Source organism: Melampsora larici-populina (genome assembly GCF_000204055.1).
Source record: "Melampsora larici-populina 98AG31 unplaced genomic scaffold MELLAscaffold_29, whole genome shotgun sequence".
NCBI classification, from domain to species: domain Eukaryota; kingdom Fungi; phylum Basidiomycota; class Pucciniomycetes; order Pucciniales; family Melampsoraceae; genus Melampsora; species Melampsora laricis-populina.
In genome coordinates, this window is record NW_006768793.1 from 153983 (window position 1) to 177667 (window position 23685).

At 43.1% G+C, this 23685-nt stretch overlaps 4 protein-coding genes across 4 annotated transcripts; 1 reads left to right on the plus strand and 3 right to left on the minus strand.

The window, feature by feature from the left end:
* Positions 1–75: 75 nt before the first annotated feature.
* Positions 76–1797, minus strand: MELLADRAFT_88739 (uncharacterized protein; the record flags this gene model as incomplete). Its single annotated transcript, XM_007412280.1, has 6 exons — positions 76–185; positions 245–425; positions 494–635; positions 704–776; positions 847–897; positions 972–1797. The coding sequence occupies 6 exons, from the start codon at positions 1795–1797 to the stop codon at positions 76–78; spliced, it is 1383 nt and encodes a 460-aa protein (XP_007412342.1).
* Positions 1798–4489: 2692 nt separating this feature from the next.
* Positions 4490–5791, plus strand: MELLADRAFT_88740 (uncharacterized protein; the record flags this gene model as incomplete). Its single annotated transcript, XM_007412118.1, has 4 exons — positions 4490–4493; positions 4575–5179; positions 5262–5462; positions 5540–5791. 4 exons carry the CDS (start codon positions 4490–4492, stop codon positions 5789–5791), a joined length of 1062 nt encoding a protein of 353 aa, XP_007412180.1.
* Positions 5792–9129: 3338 nt separating this feature from the next.
* MELLADRAFT_56643 (uncharacterized protein) lies at positions 9130–9596 on the minus strand (the record flags this gene model as incomplete). Its single annotated transcript, XM_007412279.1, has 1 exon — positions 9130–9596. One exon carries the CDS (start codon positions 9549–9551, stop codon positions 9348–9350), a length of 204 nt encoding a protein of 67 aa, XP_007412341.1.
* A 1779-nt stretch (positions 9597–11375) lies between these two features.
* Positions 11376–17016, minus strand: MELLADRAFT_108347 (uncharacterized protein; the record flags this gene model as incomplete). Its single annotated transcript, XM_007412278.1, has 14 exons — positions 11376–11420; positions 11491–11633; positions 11719–11788; positions 11824–12086; positions 12159–12392; positions 12651–12908; positions 13827–14589; positions 14743–14899; positions 15013–15062; positions 15417–15708; positions 15754–15902; positions 15967–16058; positions 16344–16811; positions 16893–17016. 14 exons carry the CDS (start codon positions 17014–17016, stop codon positions 11376–11378), a joined length of 3108 nt encoding a protein of 1035 aa, XP_007412340.1.
* Between the last annotated feature and the right edge of the window lie 6669 nt (positions 17017–23685).

Sequence of the window (23685 nt, forward strand, 5' to 3'; positions counted from 1 at the left end):
AGAAAAAAATTTAGGTATAAACTCTTAACTTCTGCATTCAATTTTGCAAGTAGATTGTAGTGCCAATCTGATGATTTAGATTTCCATCCCAGACATCAAACCCACATGACCAATGTCATCAAGTGTACAAAGTTGCCAAAAAAATTGGCCATTTTCAATGATTTTGGTCAGTATTGTATCCATTGCTAACAAGATTATATGAGGAAAAATAGAATCAGTTGGATACAAATTATGAGATACTCACGCTTGAAATGATGAAATTCAAATGCTTTGGTGGCACAATCTTGTCCACATATGAATTTGTACTGGTCAGGCTGGTTAGCCGAGCGAAACTTCTTGGTCGGAGGTGCATCACTATCATCGCTGCTCTCACTACTAGAGTCGCTTGAAATTCTATCCAAGTTGATATTATGATACTTATGACCCTGAAACGACCAAAAAGCATCATGAGTTGAGATGACTTTTGAAGATGATGAGACTCAGAGCGACCTACATTCAAGATGATCGTAAAGGTACTGTGCTTGGTACGATTATTACAAGCATCACAACCGACACGATGCTGATTCAGAAGGCTCTTGATGATACGGGGCCGACATTGTAGAGCCTGTCTGAAGACAGGGATCCAAGCGGCAGAACTGAAAGAGATGCCACACATAAGGTACAACCAACGAGACTCAAAGATAGTGAAGCATAAGAGGCATACTCGAGGAGGGATATCCTGGGTCCGATGACAGCTGTGCTTATTCGCGCATAGCTTTGCCGATATGCGGATGCACCTGTCATCCAAGCAGTTCGTGGTCTGGATTAGTGATATTGATAGAAGAGGGGGTTCCTAAGAACACTAACGTTTCCACCAATTTGTATGAGGTAAGAAGATGCGATTGAGCAGATACCTGCCTTTGATGTCATAGGACACAAGAAATACAAATTAATATCTCGACTGCAAGAAAAGTAACAAAGTAACGACTTACAGACAAGCTTGAAATTGCCTAAATCATCGAGGTTATTCATTTGGAACTGAGTTGGGATATTCGCAGCCAATTGTTTTTGGATGCGAACAGCTTTAGCTTTATCGGCCATATCGTTGACAATGAATTCTGCATCTCTTTTCGCAATCTCATCTTTATCGGTCAAACTATCATCGGTACTACTTTCCTCCTCGGATGTACTTTCACTTCCACTTGGCTCCAAAGCTGGTCTAGTTTGATCTTCGTCTTCCGAATCCGGCACAATCCTTCTTGATAGCACTTCCTTCGTCATCGCCCTCTTCTGACTATGTACATGACGGTTTTTACGAAATTTAGAGTATTTGGTATTTAATTCATTTTTTGATCGTAATTTAGTTTCAGGTTCAGAATAATCCGACAAAAATAGATCATCCACGTCATCCTCATTATCCGATGATTCTGATAATGTTCTACGTTTTGATTTAGTTGGCTTATGACGAGCCTTGGATATTATAGGTTCGTCGTCCGAGTCGTGAAGAGAAGCGCGTCGCTTTGGTTTGCCTCGATTAGCCTTCGATGATGGGCGGCGTTTGGAGCGTTTTTTGTGACTTAGCTCAGATGAAGGACCGGATGTGGGGTTTTCAATAGACTCGGGGGGTGAGGTTGGAGGATTGTGTGGAGCGTTATTCTGGCTAGATGGACATTCTTCGTTTACGGGAGTGAGAAACTCGTCCCAATAAGCTTTATCATGTAAAATTGAATCAGGTGGTTTAAAACAATTCAGGTCGGGTCGAGCTTTAACAATGAAACATAGATCGCAGTCTTTTTTGTCGTTTGAGTTCAAGGACATAATGCGAGAATACGAAATAGATGGGCTGATAGTATGGCGATGATTAAAACGATGGATTGGAAGTTAAATATCAGCTGTGATGGTGGTCAATTGGCTTTGGTTTTGATGGTGTCCAAAAGGCCTCGAAGTGGAAATCGGAGTTTTTTAAAACCCGAGGTCCGAGTCATCAGGACTTACACATGTGAAATCATATGTAATTCCCCCGTGACTCCGGTTGACTCTAGGATAGGGGGTTAGGGAGGGGGATCAAATGCCTGCCCAGCGCTGTTGCAAAACCACAAGAAGCTCGACTCTAAATGACTCCATACTTACACTGAATTCCAAAACAGAGTGATTGCACAAAGTTGTTTATGGAGGGTCACTGCTTCCTTTGGGTGGTCTAAATGCCTAAAGGTAATTACAAACAAAAGATTGAATAATAATTATTCAAAAAAAAAGAAAGATCTTTTTCAAGTTATCCAAAATCCTAAGAGCACCCACTATGGTGAACGTGTTTTATCGTAAAATTTGCGGTCCCAACCACAAAATTTAATCATGCGTGTAACAGCTAAATTAGTGAATGCATGAAATCCACTATGAGCTGCTTTACGATCTGATTTCCCAACAACAAATCACTCCGAGTCAACCAGATCCACAGTGGTATGATCTTGAAATGAATTATCTCATTCCTCATAATTTTTATCCAAAGATCAATCATCTCATCATCACAATGTGCAAAGAAAAGTTGATGACCTTTTGAAGTCTTCCAATAACAAGAGGAACAACAAGAATAAGACCAACCGGTCTTAACTTCTTGTTTGATAAACCTCACATACCACCTCCACTTCCTCACACTCACATCTGAATTGATCAAGACCTATCAAGACCGCACTCAACCTGCACGGAAACTATATGATGAATCTCTCGCACCTAACAGTAACACTAGATATGAAGTCAAGCTCAAAGAATTGAAGATATACAATTACATGACTGATTTTAACTCATGAAATCTTTAAATCAGGATATTTCAATCCAGATGAATTCTTACATATTATCAAAACAACAAACAATGTTGAATGATTGATTAAGAAAGGAATTGAGAAATTATTTAAATAAATCAACAATTCAATTAGTTTGAAGTTGACTTTTGAGGATGATTTTGAGGTTTGAACCTTGAAGTTGAGGTGTTGAGATTTGAACGATGAGATTTGAAGCCTTGAATTGTGGAGTTTGGGGTTTGCAGTTTTGGAAAAGGCAGTTGACAACCGATTATCCTACAATAAATCAAGTTGTAGGCTTGCGTAGATCTGAGCACGTGGGGTGCAAGATTTAAGGCGGCAGTACGGACCGCAGGTCTAAATCTGTGAGGGTTGGGTATTCAAAAGGATACTCAAGGCTCACTAATATGGCTAGGTGGGCTTTATAAGTTTAAATAATTATATGTATATTTCAAATATAATGTAATTACAATAAATTTATAAAGAGAAAGATAGAGAGGAAGAGGACTGGCCTGTTTGGGTAATTCCAGACAGGCTACAATTAAATGTCTCCTGAAGGGAGATTATAATTACTAAGGATAGTACTTATGAAAGCTGGATCCAGGGCTTTCCTTCAGTCTTCAAGGTAACAGATTGAAGAGTGATGTATAGGTCACAAATCTGGTTGTTTAATAAGTCACCAACTTGTAGTTGTTCAGGAGGTCACTAACCTGGAGTTGATGTAGTTCACTAACCTATAGTTGTTCTGAAGGTTACTAACCTGAAGTTGTTCAAGGTCACCAACCTGTAGTTGTTCAGAAGGTGACTAACCTGGAGTTTATTTGAAGGTCACTAACCTGAGGAATCTACTTGGAGGAAGTAGAGGATCCAAAGAAAGGGGATGAAGGATGAAATTACTTTATCTTCTAGTCAGGAACTTCCTTAAAGAAGTGAAGTGAATCACTCACCATGTCTGCCTGAATGTGTCAAGTCGACGTGAGCACACGGAGATCTTGACAAGAAATATCAAACAATTTTTTTTTTGATCCAACCACTCAGACTAGCCTTACTCCCCGATGTTGAGTGTTGCCTTTGTGTGTTAGTGAGGCACCTTGAGCAGTATCAACCGCCGTCACTTTGTGGTTGGGCACTGTATACGCCCGATCAAATGAGTTTGTTGACCTTTATTGTACGAGTTCAACGAACCCTTTTGAACAGGATCAAAACATAATGCAAGGGTTCTCCTAGACCCATTCAGTTTAGATCGGACATCGCTTTCAGCTGTAAACCCAGTTACATGGACCCTGACCGTTTGTCCAACTTCTAATTTTTGTCTTAGCCAGGACTAGACATGAGTCGTTTACCTTTGATGGGTGCTTTACAAACGTCTATCAGAAGAGCACAATTATGGTACAGTCCCGAACCTCTCTTGATCGATCCTGCCGGTCTCATCCCTTGAAAAGTGACTCTTGACGCTTTTCTTTTTCCGAAGCATGATTGAGATCCTTTGTAATTCGCTTTGAAGAAGTTGAAAGACAACATCGAGTATCTGAGCTATGGACAAAGAATTGTAGATGCGATCAAAGCGTACAGTTGTTACCCAAGCCGTACTTTATAAGTGCAATGAGGGAAGCAATCTCAATCCATTTTATCTTTGGAGTCGAATCATTTGTCAGCTTGAGCTCACCAATTGAATTATTGCAGTGATCCAATTTACTTTCTTAGAGTGATCAGAAATGGGTTTGTCACGTTCATGATCATCTATCAAATAGTCTCATCTTGTATTCCTGATCATTACAGTCAATTTTTTGAAATACTCAGCTCACGGAAAAAAGACACCGCGAAATTGGAAACAGGGTGCACCTGTCAGGTCCCTGAAGGAGAACAATGCATTAGTCGCCGCCAGTCTTCCAAAGGCAAACACTCCATCATGTCGCGCATTATCGGGTTTTATTCGAAATCTTTTGGACTACAATTGTATCAGCAAAGAATACCCAGCGCCGCCTACTCCAGAAGAATACGCGCAGTTAGATAATCCAACTCACGAAATCATCATGGAAGATCAGAGGCTATTCCATCCCGGACTTGATAGTTCAACCTCAACCGAAGATAAGTGGGCTGTTACCAAAGCCTTATTCTCTACCGACCTCCAAAAGTATGGCGCCTTGCGATTTACCTTTGACTGGACCCTCAACAAAGGTACTCATTGGAATCGGGTGATGACATCCTTATTGATCAAGCACTGGTTAAATGCAAAGAAGCAAGGTTTATTTTCTAAGTCAGGAATAAATCCATCTCACATGACGGAATCAAAAGCTGAAGGAATGGTCACACGATGGATCCGTGGACGAGCTTTTGACATCCAATCTGGGCGAAACCAACCTGAAAAGATTCGCAAGGTTGAGAAAAATAAGAAAAAAAGGGTGGTGAGCAAGTTGGTCTATCAGCATATGTATGTCAGTTTGCAACAATTGACCTTAATTTTGACAGTTATTTAAATATCGAAAGGAATCGAGCCTGCGACATCTTGGTCAACCTGCATTACAGTTGATCCCTGATGCAGATTGCTGCTCTGAGACAGAATGGGAGCCATCTGAAGTAGAGTACGAAAAGATTGGCTTGATTTGGCGGAGTCAGCAGTATGAGGCTTTCCTTCACGCCGTAGATTGGACCGTAACGGTACTCAAGACATCAGGTTTGGATCTTCAGGTTGGTGATCAGTTGCTGACCATCAACTCCCCAGCTTTCGTCACATCGATTTGATTCGCTTTTCAAATTCCACATAGCAGGTCGACACTTTGGCTCTCTTCAAGCGTGGCATCTCGACAAGCATTCACATCATTGATTGGAATTGGATGTTGGGAATAGTATTGGCACGTTGGGCTTTTATCAGACTTGAGAGTTTGCTCATAAAAACCGCTAAATTACGCATGACGGCCCCGGAGGGTCTGACTCGAACTGCAACAACCGAAAAGCCCGATGGGGCGGAAGCTACAACGATCATGTCCCTAGTGATAAAGGAATACAACCCCCAATAGAGAAAAGGGAGGGATGGTGGGTAAAAAATTTGTATCTAAATGACTTTGTATGGAGAGAAAAGGAGAAACGGATTTTGGAGAAAACCGTGATAACAAAGTGGATGAATCTAAAAGATACAAATCAGTGAGGAAAAGAGAAAGATCGAAATACAAACAGATCATAGGTTTTTGATAAGATGGTAAAGAGCTACGCGTGACAACTGCTGTGCTAAAAACCAATGAGTTAGTAAGATCCTTCTTGAGAATTTCGGAGACGCGTCTTTTTCACAAACTCGGATCGTCTTTCAAAGCCACTTCGCCGGCCACGATTCCCGTAAGTTAAAACGAGTTCCAACTACCAGGATCTACATACGAGGGTTTTCCAGGGTTTATCAAACGCTTTGTTCCTCTTATCAGGTCTTTCAGTGCTGACTCATCAGGTCATTCTTCAAGATTTACTTGATTCGTATCGGAAAAAAGAAAGCGGTTTGAAAGCGGCTGATCTCGCGAACTGTTTGGTCCACGCAAAAACCGGTCAAGTAACGAGCAACTTTGATTTCCAAACGGTCAATTCCTCGTTTGGTGTCAGGGTTATTTATTATATGAGATACTGATTGTCAAGTAGAACATCCGCAACGATTTCTTGGATCACAGTGATTTCTGCCTTTCATTTCCCCTTCTCGCCTACCCTCGTGACTTGTTCCTCTGGATCACAGTGATTTCTGCCTTTTATTTCGCCTTCTCGCCTATCCTCGTGGTTTGCTCCTCTCTTGGATCACATTTGTTTCTGCGTTTAAATTCCCGTTTTCGCCTATCCTCGTGGTCTGCTCAACTTGCTGTCCCGGTAGGTTTATTTCTTCTTGTCTGCAAATCCGGTCAACAATCATTAATGTTTCACTGATTTATTGCCTCATAGCCATTGACCGCTACATATCATTCTACGAGAATGCGTAACTCGCCGACGAGTTCACCTCAACGCTCTCAAAACGGGACTCGACGACCCCGCCGAACCAAGGCTCAAATAGCCGCGGACCTAGCGCTCTCCGGACATGTGGTTGGCTCAAGACCCACTCCCGCAGCTGTGAAACGTTCCCGTCTCGCAGCAAAGAAACGCGCCGAAAAAGAGGCCACGGCAACTAGCGGCAAACGTGCAACAAGTGACAGCCCGCCTTTCGACCTAGTCGACTACAAGACCATCCTTGCATATCTCGCAAAGCCTAATGTGCTCAATTCGCTTTTTGGTGGTGGCAGCCAAACCAAGGTTACTGGCCTGCCTATGAGCCCCAAGACCCTATTGAACACCCTAGCGATTAAACTCAACAATAATTACAATGAACGGTACAACTCCACCGACATGCACTTGACTGGCAGAACTCTCCTTCTTCGCCTCCGAAGATACAAAGGCAAATATCAATCCGCGAAATCCTTGAGTGCGAAGACTGGAGCGGGCCTTGAACCCAAGCACCACGCGCGTGGGCTTCATACCATGGAGGCATTGTTGGAGTCAATGTGCCCCTGATATCCTGAAATGGATGCACTCTTTCGTGACAAAGGCAACGTAAACCCCTTTGGCATTCTGGACACTGGACTCGGCTCTCAAGATGGCGATTACTCGGAAAACGATAGTGATGGAGATCTCACTGATGGCCATGACCACTCTAGGGGCCCTCTTGGTACTTTTTTCATTGTCATCTTGTCCAAAACAATGACCTGTGAACTGACATTTGCATTCACTTCTTGAAAACGCAGCCGGGCCCTTGCCGGACGTCCAGATATACAATGCCCAACGATTATCACCATCGCCTGATGCTCCTTCAATTGGAAAAGGTCATGGACCCACCAAGGAAAACACGGCTGGAACCCCTGAGGCCCTCACGAAACATTATCGCAGCTTCCTTGATAATGAGTTCAGTTCCCCTCCCCCTACCCCGAAAGGACGCGATGAGACCAGAGACGACCCAAGCCCAGTCCTTCAGCCTATCGATCCAAGCCCGGTCCTTCAGCCAGTCCTAAGTGAAAGTGCTGACCTTGGTAATATGGTTAAGTCCTCATCTCACGCAAAGCAGCCCGGAAAAGAAACCAAGAAACGATCAGCGAAGAAATATGCTCTCACCGCCGCAGAAAGAGCATTGGACTCGAGTTCAGATGACGAACCCAATGCCGTACCCCTTACTCAAACGCAATCGGCTGCTAAGTCAACATCTCACCCAAAGCATTCCGGCAAACAAACCAAGAAACGATCAGGACAGTATGCTCTCACCGCGGAAGAAAGAGCATTGGACTCGAGTTCAAATGACGAACCCGATGCCGTACCCCTTACTAAAACGCAATCGGCTGCTAGGAGTGCTAGCCAAAATGTCCGCGCCCCTCTTTCTCGCCGCGGCCTGGACCCATTGCCCTCCATCGACCCTTCGAATGTACATGTGAAGGACCACAAGCATGCACTGGCCTCAGCTATCCAACAGGCAAACGATGCGAAGATGGAGGTATTTGCAAAGGCCCAACACTCGCGCGAACAATTAGACCAAGCCAGACTTAAGTTGGATGAAGCTCGAATCCAAGCAGATTTAGAAGATCGTAAATCTACTCTCAGCTGGACTAAGGAACACTATTTCTTGAACCGTGAAGAGCAACGCGAAATTGATTCAAGGCGTTTGGCTGAAGAGACACGTAAGGAGCGGAAGGCTTTCTGTGAGCAAATGGTTTTGGAAGGTAAAACACCGCAAGAACTCGAAGCGTACCTCCGACTTATTTACCCTGCCGAGGAGAATGGGTGAGTACCTTACCTATTTTTCACCCGTGACTCACACTGACTTTGCTGTTTATCAACCCCATGTTTTTCCTGATCTAGTCATGCCATCTGACACGCTTCTCTTCCACCTGCCTAACCACCAACTTCCCCTGTTGTTCCTCACCTCACTCGCCCGCCTCGCCGTCCTTCATTTTTGTGTCCCTCGTGGTGTTACCCTTTCCTGTTACCCAACCTCGCCGTCATTCCTTTTTCATTCCTTGTTGTGTTTGTGTTTTTTTGTTTTACTTGGTTGTGAATCCTTGTGACTTGTTTTTACTTTGGTTATGAATGCTTGTTAGTAATCCAAAGCTATCTGTATATGTATTTGCGCAATGAAATCTCAGTTTGTGTTTTCATGAAACATCAGGAAAATTTGTTTCAGTGATGCGCATTAAAAAAACTTCACTCTGAAATTCCCTTTGTCTTCACTCTGAAATTCCCTTTGTTTCAGTTGCGCATCAAAAAAACTTCACTCTGAAATTCCCTTTGTTTCAGTGATACGTATTAAAAAAACTTTACTTGGCATGTGAAGGAAAAGTGAAGGTGTTTTTCTAACATTATCTTTGGATCGCATTTGACACAGGTCCAATACAATTCGAACAAATTCACAAGACCAATGATTTGAGCTAACACATACTAATCAAACACTAACAAAATACACAGATACACGAGAACAAACAGGAGAGAAGGACAGGTGCTAGCCAGTAATCTAGATCCTACCCACCACAACGACGACCAAAAAAATAAACAGATACATGTTAAAAAACCACGAGAGAAGGATAGTCGCTAGGATACAATGGGGAGGCCACCGCTCTGCCAGTTGTAGGCGACGGCGTGGTCTCGAACACATTCTCTCTTGGCCCGGCCCCTTTCAATGAAATCCAAGTCCTGCACTGCCGCTCCGCGTCGATGAACTCCCGCGTCACCGGGCTCCCTCAAAAGTCTATCGTAATCATCGTCATTCCAAGCATTTCCTAAATCCGCGAGCATATTATGTAAGATGAGGCAGCAGCGAATCCATCGTAAGATGTGATACATATCACTACGACTATTCAAAGCTAATCGTAACCCTTGGAGCGATGCCCATCTTGATTTGAGTATCCCAATGCAATGCTCGTTTCGAACGCGAGCTTTTGCTACACACCAATTAAAATCCTTGTTTCTTTCGATTTCGGCGGCTTGACCCTTGTAAGACGGAACGACAGTTTCCGAAGGTATGTACGCAGAATCCGCGACAATGTATTCATCTGCAAACATAAGAGATCTGGTCAGAATCCGAGGAATCAAGTACAATCAGAAAACAAGCGCCTACCTTTATCAAAATATCTTTCCGGATGCATTGCAATTTCAGTCTTTGAATAAACCGTGCTGTCACAGCACGAGCCGGGCCAACCTGCATACGCATACGTGATTCTTCTGTCGCAGTCACAAACAACCTGCACGTTAAGAGAATATTGATGCTTGCGGTCGAAAAACACCTCGCCATCGCGACCAGGACGCTGGAACAGTGGTATCGTTGTCCCGTCGACAAAGCCCACGCAACCCGGAAATCCATCTCTCTCAAGCACCTTTGAGATTGCTTTCCGTTGATTTCCATTGGGCCATGACAGATAATGAGCTCCAACATCTAAAATCGCCGAAATTACACGTCTTGTACAATTGATTACTGATCCTCTACCGATTTTGTAATTGCGTGCAAACCGTCCCACAGCAGCGCCGTTGCCGTTGCTGCCAAGACGCTCGAGCGTGATAGCAAGTTGTTTCTCAACCGGCGGCTGGGGATTGTTCCCAGTCGATACGAAGATGGGATGAGAGTGAATCATATTAAGTAAAGCTTGAAAGCCCTCCGGGGTCGTTCGCATAGCCTGCCGGAAGTCGGTTCTTCGGGTGCGCAGCATGTCTCGCAGATCGAAGGCCGTAGGCAGGGGGGTCCGTATACGCTCGTTAAGGTAACGTCTTGAGGTGACCTGGCTGAGCAGCTCACCCCACTGCTGTTCGGCGTCAAAGAGTTCGTCGTATAAGCTGGACAAATGTGGATCGCCACGAAAGAGGATTTCCCCCTCGCTAGGGTTCTCGGGGTCAGGTGTTGTACCGGGGATGCGTATCTCTGAGGTTGTGTGGGCGAAAAGGTACATATGGGTGAGGCCACGCAGCGCAGACGCTCTGTCGGAGACGCGAGGCATGCTTTGGAGAAAGGTATTGGAATTCAAAAGATTGATTGAGTTGAATTACTTGGGGATGAAGATCGTGGATATGAAAGATGGGGATGAGCTGTAGCCTGTTGGTTCTCATGTTCCCATCTATCACATTGAAAAAAATTTCAAAGGAAAAAAACAACAGTTGAGAAATCGTTGTACCAAAAAAAAGATGGGACAATGTGTTGTACGTGCTTTTAAAAGGCCGTAAAGCTCAAATTGGAGACCGTTCACGCGGCCGCGAAACAAAATTTTAAAGCTCGCGCACCCCTAAAAAACCAGATCGGGGCTCTAGGTCAGGACGTTCGCAAAAGTCATCTTGAACCGCCCTAGTGTGATTGTAATGTGAACAAATATAAATAGCTTAAAATCCAAAACATATTTTCAAACTGTTATTGTCTTCCATCGAATCTGTGGATGTGCTCACTCTTGATTTTGGGATGTGGTTGCTCTAAAATCTTGTTTTGTTGTATTTCATGTATTTGTATACAATTACAAAATTATAATCAAACTACAGTTTACAGGGGAAGGGTTTATTTGTAAGATACCAGGTAGTGGTTTGATACAATGAACTTGGGAAATGAACGATTCAAGGTTGTTGAGTACTCATTCAAACTACCTATATATCGAGTTGCTCAAGAGTTGATGCCATGTCAACGATTGCCTGAGAACGTTCAAAAAAAGTGTTTGATTAGCTTCAATGTCAAACTGGTGACGGTTTCAAAGTGACAAACCATGGTTCTTAGGCTAACAATAATGTTAGTGGCTTTGGAAATTCCAAAGGTTTCAGGAGCGGTCTCAAAAACCACACAGTGTCCGAAGAGATTGTCTTTTGTGATACATTTAGTTATAGATGAATCTCGGTAGAAGACATTTGCTTTGAGATGTGGTATTAATCAATACGGGTTACACAGTATATTGGTACCTTGTAGGGGGCAAAAGCAGTGAATGAGAAAGAAAACCTGACTCGTGTTGACCAGGCGAAAGATACTTTGAATGAGTCCAAACTCGTTCTGATGTAGCTGGACACAGCTGTTCCCCCGATGTATTGATGTTGGTGAGTAAACTTTGCTAGCATGTTTCCAGTAGTGCGTGGTTGGTAATGCTGGGAGTGTACCATCCGGTTGTAAAAGGCCCATTTTTGATAAAACATTCATAATCACATGGAGGATGTTGTTGGTGGGTGAGAAAGGACACCATTTAGATTCGGTTGAGATGGAAAGAGTTTCCAGCCCGAGCTGCAGTTGATCAGGTTTAGGCATGTTGGTCAAAAGATGTCGAAACATTGCTCGCTGCCCATGCCTTTGAATCAGGGTATGTCCTACATTTCCTATTTTTATGTAAAGAAGTGTAGACAGTTAATAACAACAAGTAAAATACAGAAGCCAACATAGAAACTCACCTGAACAAGCTGATTTGGGGGTTTGGACTAATGAGCCAATAATACGTTCACCTGCCCAAGCTGCGTGGTATTGAGGGGGTCCAAGACGTCGACATTGGTCTGGAAGGTGTTGAGAATAGTGCATATTTGGTGTAGATCGAACACCAGGCCAAGAGGCTTGGACATGCTCTCGAAATTGTCGGAGAAGTACACCAAGGGTTTTGATATCGTGCTCGTGCATGACCCGAGAGAAGGCTATATTGGTAATCTGAATTATCAAAACAATGGTTTGTTGGAGCTTGAAAGAATCCGAGTCGGGTTCTGCGTTATGGTGATATGGAACAAGCGATAAGACCATGAATACAGTGTAAAAAACCAGCCATTTGGCAGCTTTAGGGGTACCACAGCTCGCCATTCCAAATTTAGGTGGAACATGAGTAAGCCAAGACGGAACGGGGGTGGTTCGGATGGTGTGGTGTACCAGGTCAAGCTCGTGAGGAGTAATCTTGGGACCTGGAGCGGCAGTGACTGTGCTTGCTGTTGTGTTGGACGATTCTGATGTAATTTCAAGGGGGTCGGTATTTTCGCTATTGGATGGAATTATATTCCAAGCCCGAGTATTAACTGCCCGAGGATACCGAGTTCGGCTTCCAGATGTGTCACTGGTATCAGTCTGGCTATCGGTAGAAGGAAAGGAAAATTCAAATGGATTTGTTGTAACATTGGGAGCAGGGTAGCAAGTCGAAAGAATTGGGGCAGGATCGTGATGGCCTGAGTATGTCAGGATATTATGTTGCTTTTCAAGTTCTTTTGCTGCAAAAGGTATACAGAAAAAATTTGTCGAGATATCTTTGAGAATTCCCAAAGCTAGGCAGTGCATCACATCAATTGTGGTGAACTTGATGGGTTGCCAATAGGGTAGCTGTGAGAAGGGTGTTGCACGGACCCCATTTTTTTTGACTAGTTTTTGTTGAGCGGAAGCTGAAGGAGCCTTTTGCCATGATCTTGAGTGGTAATTGAAGGCTGATTTGTTGCGCTTTTTATACGTGTTGATGTCTACTTGATCAATTTCGCCCTGTGGAAGATAGCAATTGCGACAAAAATTTGTCGAGTTGTGGGATGAAAAACCTGAGATTTTGTTCATGGCCGGAGTATCCGCTATGAGAGGCCACAGAGCCATACATATTAATCGCCCTTGTGCGTGCAGTGAAGTTGGAGTGAAACGCACACCGGTCCAAAGCTTGTTAAGCTCGTCAACGAGTGGTTGGAAATGGTGGTGAGAATTGTTGTAATCTGGTTCTTTTGGACCAGGGATGATGCCATACAAAAAAGTATACTTGGATTTGTAGCGTAGGTCTGGTGGTAAGCTCAGGCAGATCAGGAGGACCACTCCTGCAGGATGACTCCGAGCTGATCCCTTCCCAAAGGGGTTGAACCAGTCACAATACAAACCAAATACTACATTGCCAGCTTTGCGAGTGAAGATGTCTGAATGAATGTCGCGAAATGTCTTCCATAAATCACCGTCCCAAATGTCCGAGTAGACGCCTTCTCCAGGTGAAGGCCTTGAAAGATGCGCTTCCAGAACTTTTTCAAAAACCGGAAATTTGAGCATTCTCGCCATCCATTCAATTAGTCTCTGATAATGAAAGATTTGATGAGGCTTATTTTTTGGATTTAAGACTGTACGGGAAGGATCCTTGAAGAGAGGTGCTCCACAGATGATTCGACGTTCTGCAGAAGTTTTTGATGGAACTCGCAGGTTGTTGCAGGTTTTGACCTCCCCAATTGTACTTGTTTTATTTTGATTGACTGGACCGTGAAGTGCAAAACAAACTACACATGACACCTCTCGAATCACTTTGACATCTAGCTTCATCATTTTGATCACTTTCTCAATAGATTGTGGAATCTCCTTCAAAAGACCACTCAATTTCTCAGAAGACATCAATTGTAACATCCGCTTGCGTTCAAACTTGAGCGTTTTCCGGCAGCTCCAATGGCTCTTTCGATCGTCCAGAAAATCGGACACAATTTGGAATAGAACTTGAACACATCGCATATCCAGCAGGAATTTGAAAGGGATATTGAATCCAGAGGTATCTATTGTTGCAACCACTTCATCAGCATCATTTCGACTAGTTGTACGCGGCGCCTTTGTTGGCCTTTGAGTTCGTGATGAGCTGGCTAGAAATTCGGAACGCGCATCAGGGGGAGATGGAGAGCGTATGCGTTTTCGAGAGGGTTCATCGGTTTCCATCGCAGCCACTGGTGTAAGTCTTTGTTGGCTTTGAAAGGACGGGGAAACTTCTTCTTTTTGATAGTTTTCAATTTTCTTCAAATGGTTTGGGTAGTTGGTGCGGTGAAAAAGAACTCCGATATGGACTTCACCATCATATTCAAAAGCCTCGTCATTGCAATGGAGTTCGACACATTGACAGAGCATGTGATTCTGATCGAAATAGGCCATTGGTTTAACCAAAGGGAAAACATGATTAAGACTGATATTGCTATTCAAGTGTGACAAACAAATTGGTATCATGAAAGATGGTATAAGTTCCATGTCAATCTCTGTTTCGCATCAGCAAAAAAAAGATAGACATACCCAATCTCTTTTCCAAGGTACAACCAGCAATCCAAAAGACGGCCAATGCCACGTTTTTAATCCGACCAAGGTGAATAAACTTGCGGTGGTTTCGGAAAATCGAATGTGTGTTAAGCAGGTAAGTTGTTGTGCTGGAATCAAGAGGGCCAATTGAGCCCTACAGCCCACTCAATAGTATACATGTATAGAACCCTACCCCGATGTTTGGTTCATTTTTTCACTGACATCTTTTAAGTCACTGTCTTACTACCTGAAGCATTTCAGGCTTACAACTTATCAGGCCAACTCAGCCCCTCACAATGAATACTTTTTGAGGCAAACTTGAAATTGAAATTCACACAAATAAAAATTGATCAGGACATGAGTTGAATCAGTCTTACTATATACACACTATATTTGGAGTTTCTACATAGCCAATTCAAAAGGAGGTTTTCAAGAAGATAAATCAAGGACAAAGTATCATATTGTTGAGAGAACACATCATTTTGACCATCAATATTGTACAAGTATTTCTCAGTAATACGGCCATTAGAAAACTGGCCATCAGAAATACCGCAGTTCAATAAATGAGAACTTAGAATAGAGTAAAATAAGAAATTGAAATACAGTAAACCACACTTCAAATATCAAGAGATCCATAATCACGACCTTGCAGCCCTGGATGCCATTCATACTCCACTTCCTGACGCTACTGGTTGAGTTGATTGTATATTAGACCCTTCAGTTTGTAATAAGTTTACCATATCTTCTAAAGCCTTGGAGATGTTCACTTTGTTGTGATTTTTCAATCCCAAGCTGATCACGGTGAGTTTTGTGCAGCCACTTAACCAGGTTGGTGAGACTAGTGACCTTTGAAACCCCTTTGGTGGACGGGACTCTTGATCGGGTGTTGAAGAATAAGTCCCACGTTTGGTGATGAGTTTAGCTCTTCGGATCAGCCTCGGTTTCACCTCACGGTCGCGAATACTGGCATCACAGAATTGTAGGAAGGTGTCCAGTTCGGCACTTCACCACTCTTTTCGAACTTTGTAGCGTGTGGCGCTTCGCGCACTACTCGTGACCTCGTCTTTGGAATGCACTTCCTTATACGAGACCATCTTCGCTTCAGGCGAATCTTCACCAAACAGTTCATTGACTAGATCCATGCGCGCAGTATGAATCTGTAACACAAGACCAAACAAGTCAGAATTCATGGAATAGATGTGATGAAATAAATCAACGTACCTTTGTAAGAGCTCGCCTTCTGCTCTCTTTACTCTTTTCAATTGCTTTGTCCTCCTCAAGTTGCTTTCGACCATCCGGAGTTTTTATGAGTTCTTCTCAAACATTTTGGCGCCGGTAATTAGTGAGTTGGTTTGTAAACCAGCGTCGAACAATTTCATCTCGATTTTCAGCGGTGTTATCGGAGGTTGAGATCCCAAAACCTTTCACCCCATTTCCCTCATCACATTTGACCCATTGTGCAATCAAGATCGAGGACATCGAGGAGTTCCAAGGTGTCTCGTAACCGGCTTCCCAATCCAGCGTACATCGAGGAAATCCTGCCAAAGCCAGCGCGCCTTCACACTTTGTCCCCCATAGATGAGTGTATTTTGATCGACCAGTGAACGACAATGAAGAAACAAATGAGACAGGTTTTAAGGGGTTTGTTAACATGGCCTCGTCAGCAGCATCCTTTTCAATTGCAAGGATCTGAGTGGCTTTTGGCTTGAACTTTGGATCCTTCTTGGTCTTCCGAGCAATGTATTTCTCTTTTGCCTTATCAATTGCCTTCGTGATGAGAGCTTCCCAATTCTTCTTTCTGTCCATCCATCCTTTACGTTCTTCATCGGTAGGTGATTTCGGCATATCAGAATCTTGAGTTGACTTTGATTTCCTTGAGATACCCATCATGAATCTCAACCACTCTTGCAAAGCTCGCGATAGACCGGTACCGGCCGAAGGTGTTTCATGTCCTGCAGCCAATTCTCCTACCAACGCGGCTCGCTTCTCTTCTTGCTTTCTTTTTGTTCGGGCAGCTTTTTTCTTCTTCTTTCGGGCAACCGTCTCCTCGAATGTGAGCCCTTCGTCTGATTGAATACATAGAACCAATTTAGCCAAAAGGAAGAGAGATGATAGCATGCTGACAATCATTCTGGTTTGTAACTTACCTGATTCACTGTTCTCTTTGTCAGAACTATCTATCACCACCGGTTCGTCTTCCTCATCATCAATACGTCTCTTTTTCCCAGTTCCTGAATCACCTCCGGCAGTTGGATTGTCATCACCGGCCATGTATGGAAGCTAGGTCGGTACCAGGATCTATTGGCTTTTCTGCCAGTGAGTTTGTGCCGGTACACTTTTTTGAAAGTCGTATTGTTTGAGCAGTTGGTCTAGGAGCTGAGAGAGGGGTAAGATAATGTTCAAGAAATAAGTGTTGAGGAATCAAGGCCTCAAGTTTGAAGAGTAAGGTATGTTGAGAGTGACAAATTAAAAAAAGAAACAAGAAAAAATCACGTCTTGCTCAAGCTGTTCAGCTTGCAAGACTGGACACAAGTCAGACACACAAGAATATTCTAACAGCCGCGCTTTCCTATTCTTACCAACTGAACCTCTGTAAGATCTACATAGGCACAAAGACAAAGGCCAAACCTTCAACCGATTCTTTGCAGTCAACCCGCATACAAGTTTGGGGGTGCTGGGTGACTCTACAGTACTGCTACTAACAAAGGGCTCGTGGACAAGAGGCAAAAGATAACTCCCACAAAAAACTTTTTAGGTATAATAAAAGTGATTTCGTGTGCTCACGTTGACCTGACACATCCAGGCAGACATGGTGACTAGTCTTATTTATTATAAGGGTCTTGATTGTGTACTTCAATTGAACTTTAAAGGGTTCTTTAAAAGAGGTGTGTAATAAAAATGCTTGGGGGATTATCTGAAGGCTGAGAGAGGAGGGGTTTATATACTCTCCTCTCTAAACCTAACTGTAGTGATATTTGTTATTATCACTACATTGGTTCAGGGCTAATCATTACTATATGTTAATGATTATTATTAACAGTGTTTGATTACATATACATGTTATATGTAATATGTAATATAAGCATTTTAACTCTTGACACTGAGTTATGAGGTGTAAATGGTGTTTTATTACATATTACATGTTGTTTTAAGTGTACATGTATATGTAATAAGTGTTTTGGTACATTGTATTACATGCTACATACCGTCTAAGCTCAGTATGTACATGTAATTAATTTTATACATAATGTTTTTGATGTTACAAGTTAGTTTTGGGTACATGTATGTGTACTCAGGGCTGACAAAATCAAGTCCATAGTGGACCTGTGGGTAATTAAGTGTTACGGTAACGCTAAATCACCAAGTTAGTGCAACCATAGTGGGTGCTCTAAGAGCATCCACTATGGGAGTCGTAACCAAGTGATTTAATGTTACAATAACGCTAAAATATAGACAGGTCCAGTATGGACCCAATACCGGAACCGCTCCGAAATATATGGCGGTTTCGGAGCGGTTTCGAAGCAATAAAAACCTCCGCTACATCCTTTGGATTACATAGCGGAGGATCCGCAGCGACACCCAGGGCCAGAGTTTCCCATATCGCAGCCACCACTGCAAAACCTGGGCCCGGGGTTGTTGCTCCGATATATATCGGAGCAAAACATACAGGTAGGCTGGGGTTGAAAGCCCTTTCACCCATCTGTATGTAGTTGATTTCCCCTCTGCCACTTGACTCGAGTCTCCACCTCTCGACATTCCCACTCAATCAAGAAACACCATACCAACTGTACAATCACCTTACCATTCCGTATCAATCGATGGACGCCAATGCATGGCTCTACCTTCCTTATGGGAGCTGGTTGGTGGCCAACTTGTGGTTCACCACCGTTCAAAGCTTTTGAAGATTTAAAAGGTATGTGTCTTTCGAAACTTTGAAAGCTCTCTTTTTTCAGTTTTCCTTTTCTATCAAACATCTGGCTCCATTCACTGATCAATCATGGTCTCTGATTCTCAATCTCAAAGTTCGACTCGAAACCATCTCTCTGTTCCAGGTAAAAGCACCCGAACTCTTCGCCCACCTAGCCCCTCTCGTACACAGCCAGGCTTTGTGATCCCACCCAAAGACTCGTGTGCTTCTCTCACCTTGTCTGTCTCGTCAGCTACCAAAGACGCTACTGAGGATGAATCAACTGCAGCTGGACCACTTGCTGGTCGGCGTGCTTCACCACGCCCTCCGGCCGTCATCAAAAAGAAAACTTGGGCCAACGGACCAGAAAAAGCAAAAGTGAAACCGAACGCACAAGGAAAGGTCAGATCATTCATTTCCTTGATTCTACAATCATGAAACCAAGACTGACTTAACTTACCTTATTTGTAGCCTCGCTCATCAACTAGCAAACGTGCTAGATCACCATCACCAAGCACTTCTGACGGCACAGCTCGACCAGTCAAGAAGTCTAATCTGGAGGTAAGACTTGGTTTAGTAACTTAGTTCATAAGTTTAATACTAATGATTCAATTGATCGAGCCCTATGAGGTCCCCGACGAAGTGGACCTGTCACAAGGATCAGACATCAAGATTGTCGAGCCTAACAAGGAAGTCGGATATAACGAGGTTCGAAGTCTCGCTGTGAAGAAGATGCTTCTTTATTTTTTCCCTCCTAAGGTAAGATTGTGATCTGATCCTATAGTTTAGTTATATCGATCCTCGTGCCTGACACTTCTTTCTTACCTAGGGTCGGTCATACAAATGCCGATGGTGTTTGAATACATACCTTAAGCAACCAACCACGTACTTTGCACTATGGGGCCATCGTGATGGCAACGAATTTCGACCTTCCTGCAAGGAGCGACACCGAGCTATCCCCGCTGGTCTCGATCTACCACCCACCTACACTGAGAAACTCGAGGCTGAGAAAAAGGAACAAACCAACACTTTGGATTCTTTTGTAAGCGGACCAAAGTTCAGCGTTGATTTACTAAACATGATACTTGTCATGTGGATCGTTCGACAAGCCCTCCCTTGGGCTCGGTTTGAAGATGTTACCTTGCGTGCGGCTTTTCACTCGGTTAATCGAAGTGCCACAGTCCGATCTAAGACATGGGCTTCCCAGCAATCAGTCAATCTGTTTTCTGAATTGCATAAGAAAGCCATTACTGGATTGCAAGTAAGTAACATTCTACCTCTCCCTAGTCCAATTTCAAAATATTTGTCTGATCATGTTTTCTTTGTCTCATTACAGGAAAACAAGGGTCGATTTTGTTTGATTCACGACGTTTGGACGACAAAAGGAAATCGATATGCATTTGTCGGAGCCTCAGCCAATTACGTCGACGATAACTGGCAATACAAATCTACACATCTTACTCTCAAGATGGTAAGTTGGCGCCACTTCGGGGTTCTTCTCGCTCAACCCATTGGTAAATTCTTGATCAAACACAACCTTCACAAAAAGATAAGTGGCACTTCTCGTTCATCTTTTTTCTAATTCATTTTTATCTTTTTCATCTCGAAACTTATTTTCACATTTCATCTCGATACCTCTTTCCACATTTTATTCTAATTATACCATACTTACATGGTAGCCCAGACCACTGATAGTGGAGGCAATAATCGAACAATGGCAGCCACACTCGACTCAATGTTTTCAGACGCTGAAGATCCGGCAGATTGGGATAGCTCGAGTCATCATGTCCAATGCTACGCTCATAAACTCAATCTTGTTGTCGGTCATGGTCTCAAGGCCATTGGTCAAACAGTTGGTCGTACAAAACCATCTATCCCCCACGGTGCCACTCTCCCTGTTCCTGGAATTGAGGTTAATGACGGTGAGGATCCGATTGAGTACGGTGAGGAATCGGACAAAGGGGATGAAGCCAATCTTCCAGATGAGGCCCATGGTCTCAATGACGAAGATGAAGTTGAGGATCTAGTAGGTGAAGTATTTGGAGGGATTGCTTGTGACAAGGAAGATATAGTCGCACAAGCCCTCAAAATGGTCAGTTTCTTCCTTTCAATACTTTTTCTCTCTATCTCAATGATCCCACCAGGAATATTGATACAAATCATTCCTCCGCGCCGCCCGTATGGGATACAAAGGACGTATGCTCAAGAGGCCTTGTAAAAGACGATGGAACAGTCATTACGACAGTCGCAAGGTGGCTTGCGAGGCACAAGAGGTACGTAGGCATCTGGTAACCCTTATTATCAATACCAGTCATTACGACAGTCGCAAGGTGGCTTGCGAGGCACAAGAGGTACGTAGGCATCTGGTAACCCTTATTATCAATACCAATTACTGATAATTCGTCTTACAGATCATCAACTCGATGATTGCGGCCGATCGCAGGGCACGCTTCTTCAAAGGAGTCACAATCTCACCAGACAAATGGGAAGCTGTTGAGTTGGTTAATAAGGTGTTAAAGGTGAGACAATGTTTTTTTAAATTGGTATTCTTACTTATCAACTAATATACTGCATCTTTTAGACCTTTGTCGATGCAACAGCCAGAGTCGAGGGTGACACCCCGACTGGTTGTGTTCTCCTCGCTGAATACAACAGAGTTATCACCGAGCTTAAAGCCCATCAAGAAGAATGTTACTCCCTTCCTAGTCTAGACAATGCGATCTCTGTCATGATCAAGTGGCTTGACGAGTATCGAGATGAAGCCGCCGATTCTGAAGCAATTGTCCTTGCCACGGTCCTCAACCCGCGCTTTTGAACAAAGTTCTTTACCATTTATTATCCCGAACATGATGCTGAAGCTAACCGATTGATTAAGAATGCTTTTGATAAACTTGTGCAAGAAACTGCTGTCCGCAAGCCAACCCCAACCGCCGAAAACGACAACGATACTGAGGAGCCTGATGAATATGATATATTTGGACAATCCGATGTCAACACAAACAAGACCTCTACAGAGCTTGAAGATTATTTGAAGGGTCATGATAAAATTAGAAAAGATCAAACCCCCCTTGAATGGTGGAAGGTTTGTCTTTCTTCTGTCTACTCTTTCTATCATTCCCGCTGACTTAATCTTTGATTTACTTACAGGACCACGAACACCGTTACCCTACTCTTGCCAACCTTGCTCGCGACTATCTAGCAATATCAGCTACGTCTTGCGCATGTGAGCGCACGTTTTCGGCCGCTGCCGACGTCTGTTCACCTTCTCGAGGCAGCATGTTGCCTAAGACCATGGAGCGTTTAGTTGGTTTGCAAGCTTGGCTAAAGGAGGGGATAATCCCTGAGGGAGTTTTTGCAGAAGCTGCTAAGGTACTTCAAGGCTATATAGACAAAATAGAAAAAAAAATGAAACAGCAAGAAAAAAAAATCGATAGTCTTATCTCAAACACTTTATACACTTCAAAATCGATACAAATTCAAATGGTATCTCAAATTTCTATTTCTTTATATGTCAAAAGGTCGCTTCATAAAAATCAAAAAAAACTTGTTTTCATCTCTCTTTTTTGTTTTCCTTTGGCTTCTTGATTCTTGATAGTGCACTGTCACCTACATCTAAAGTGCAATTGATTTTTTTAACATCTTGATTCTGGCCCCATAGCGCGATATATAGCGATATCGTAGCGCTTACTGCACTACGATATCGCCTGAGGATTTTATTTTAAAAAAATAGCGATTGAGTGCGCAGCAGTTCATTTTGGAGCCTGCGCCAACGCTCTCTAGGGTGCCCAGAATCCGGAGCGTTTCGTAGCGGTTCCGGTGTTGATGGACCTGTTTTAGACTTGCGGTCCCTACGACCAAGTCAAATCTTGCATTGCCCATGTCCAAATCTACGCAAGCCTACGACTTGATTTATTGCAGGATAATCAAGTCAAAACTGCTGTTCTCAAAACCTCAAACTTCAAGACATCACAATTCAAGAATGTTCAACTCAATGTTCAAAACACAACACCTCAACTTCCTAGCTCAAACTTTGTATGTACTTGTAAACCTTGAATTATTTTTAAACAAAGTTGTTTATTCAATCACAATCTATGTTTGAACTTGGATTCATATTTAGTGTTTGTGGTGAGATAGTCATCATACCAATGCTGAGCAAGTTGAGCTTGGTCTTGATCTATTTGCATTCTGTTGTGATATTTCATATCCCATTCTGGTGTGTGTCAAATTAAATTAAATTATGATCAAGATCGCAAGAAGATGAAGATGCTTTAGGTGTAAATAAAGACAGATTAGTAAATGTGTTGAGTTACGTTTAAATGAGTTTCTTTCTTTTCTTTCTAAGTTGGGAATAGGTCATCTGTGACCTGAGAGTTTATGTTCAATTCTGTGTTGTGCTATGCCTGTTATTTTCTTTGTGTTACGTTTCATAACTCACTTATAGTCTGTCCTGTGTCCCTTTTGGATTCTTTCCTCATCGGAAAGAATCTGTAATGAAGTTCATTTGAAGTACATAATCAAAAGTCTTATAATAATAAGACTAGTGATTCACTTCATATCTTTAGAGCAGCTTCCTGACTAAAAGATAAAGTAATCTCTTCCTTGATCCCCTGGATGAGGACCCTGGCTTTTGCCTACGGATGCGTCTGATCTGACCCAATTTTTGGTTTTTGTGCTCTACCCTACACACCAGTCACACCTTCAGGCTCCGAAGCACCTCAAAAGATGCGCATGGACTGGGGCTATTGGATGAGCCCAGTCGTGGCTCTGCCACTTGCCTCACTGCGGCGTAAAACGCAAAGGCACAAAATTTTTCTTGACCTCCAAGGCCAAAATCCAACCATCAAATTTTCGCCATTACATTGGAATATCTCATGAACTAGTAGTGCTAAAGGGTTGAAAGTTAGTCCATTCAAAAGCCCTTGTCCAACACTGCCACTATACTATACTATACAGTAGTTAAAGTCTACTCTGTGCTACACCTGACTACGGGCGGCCCCGGGGCTGGCCCCGGGCCCAATTGTCAGGCATTTCTG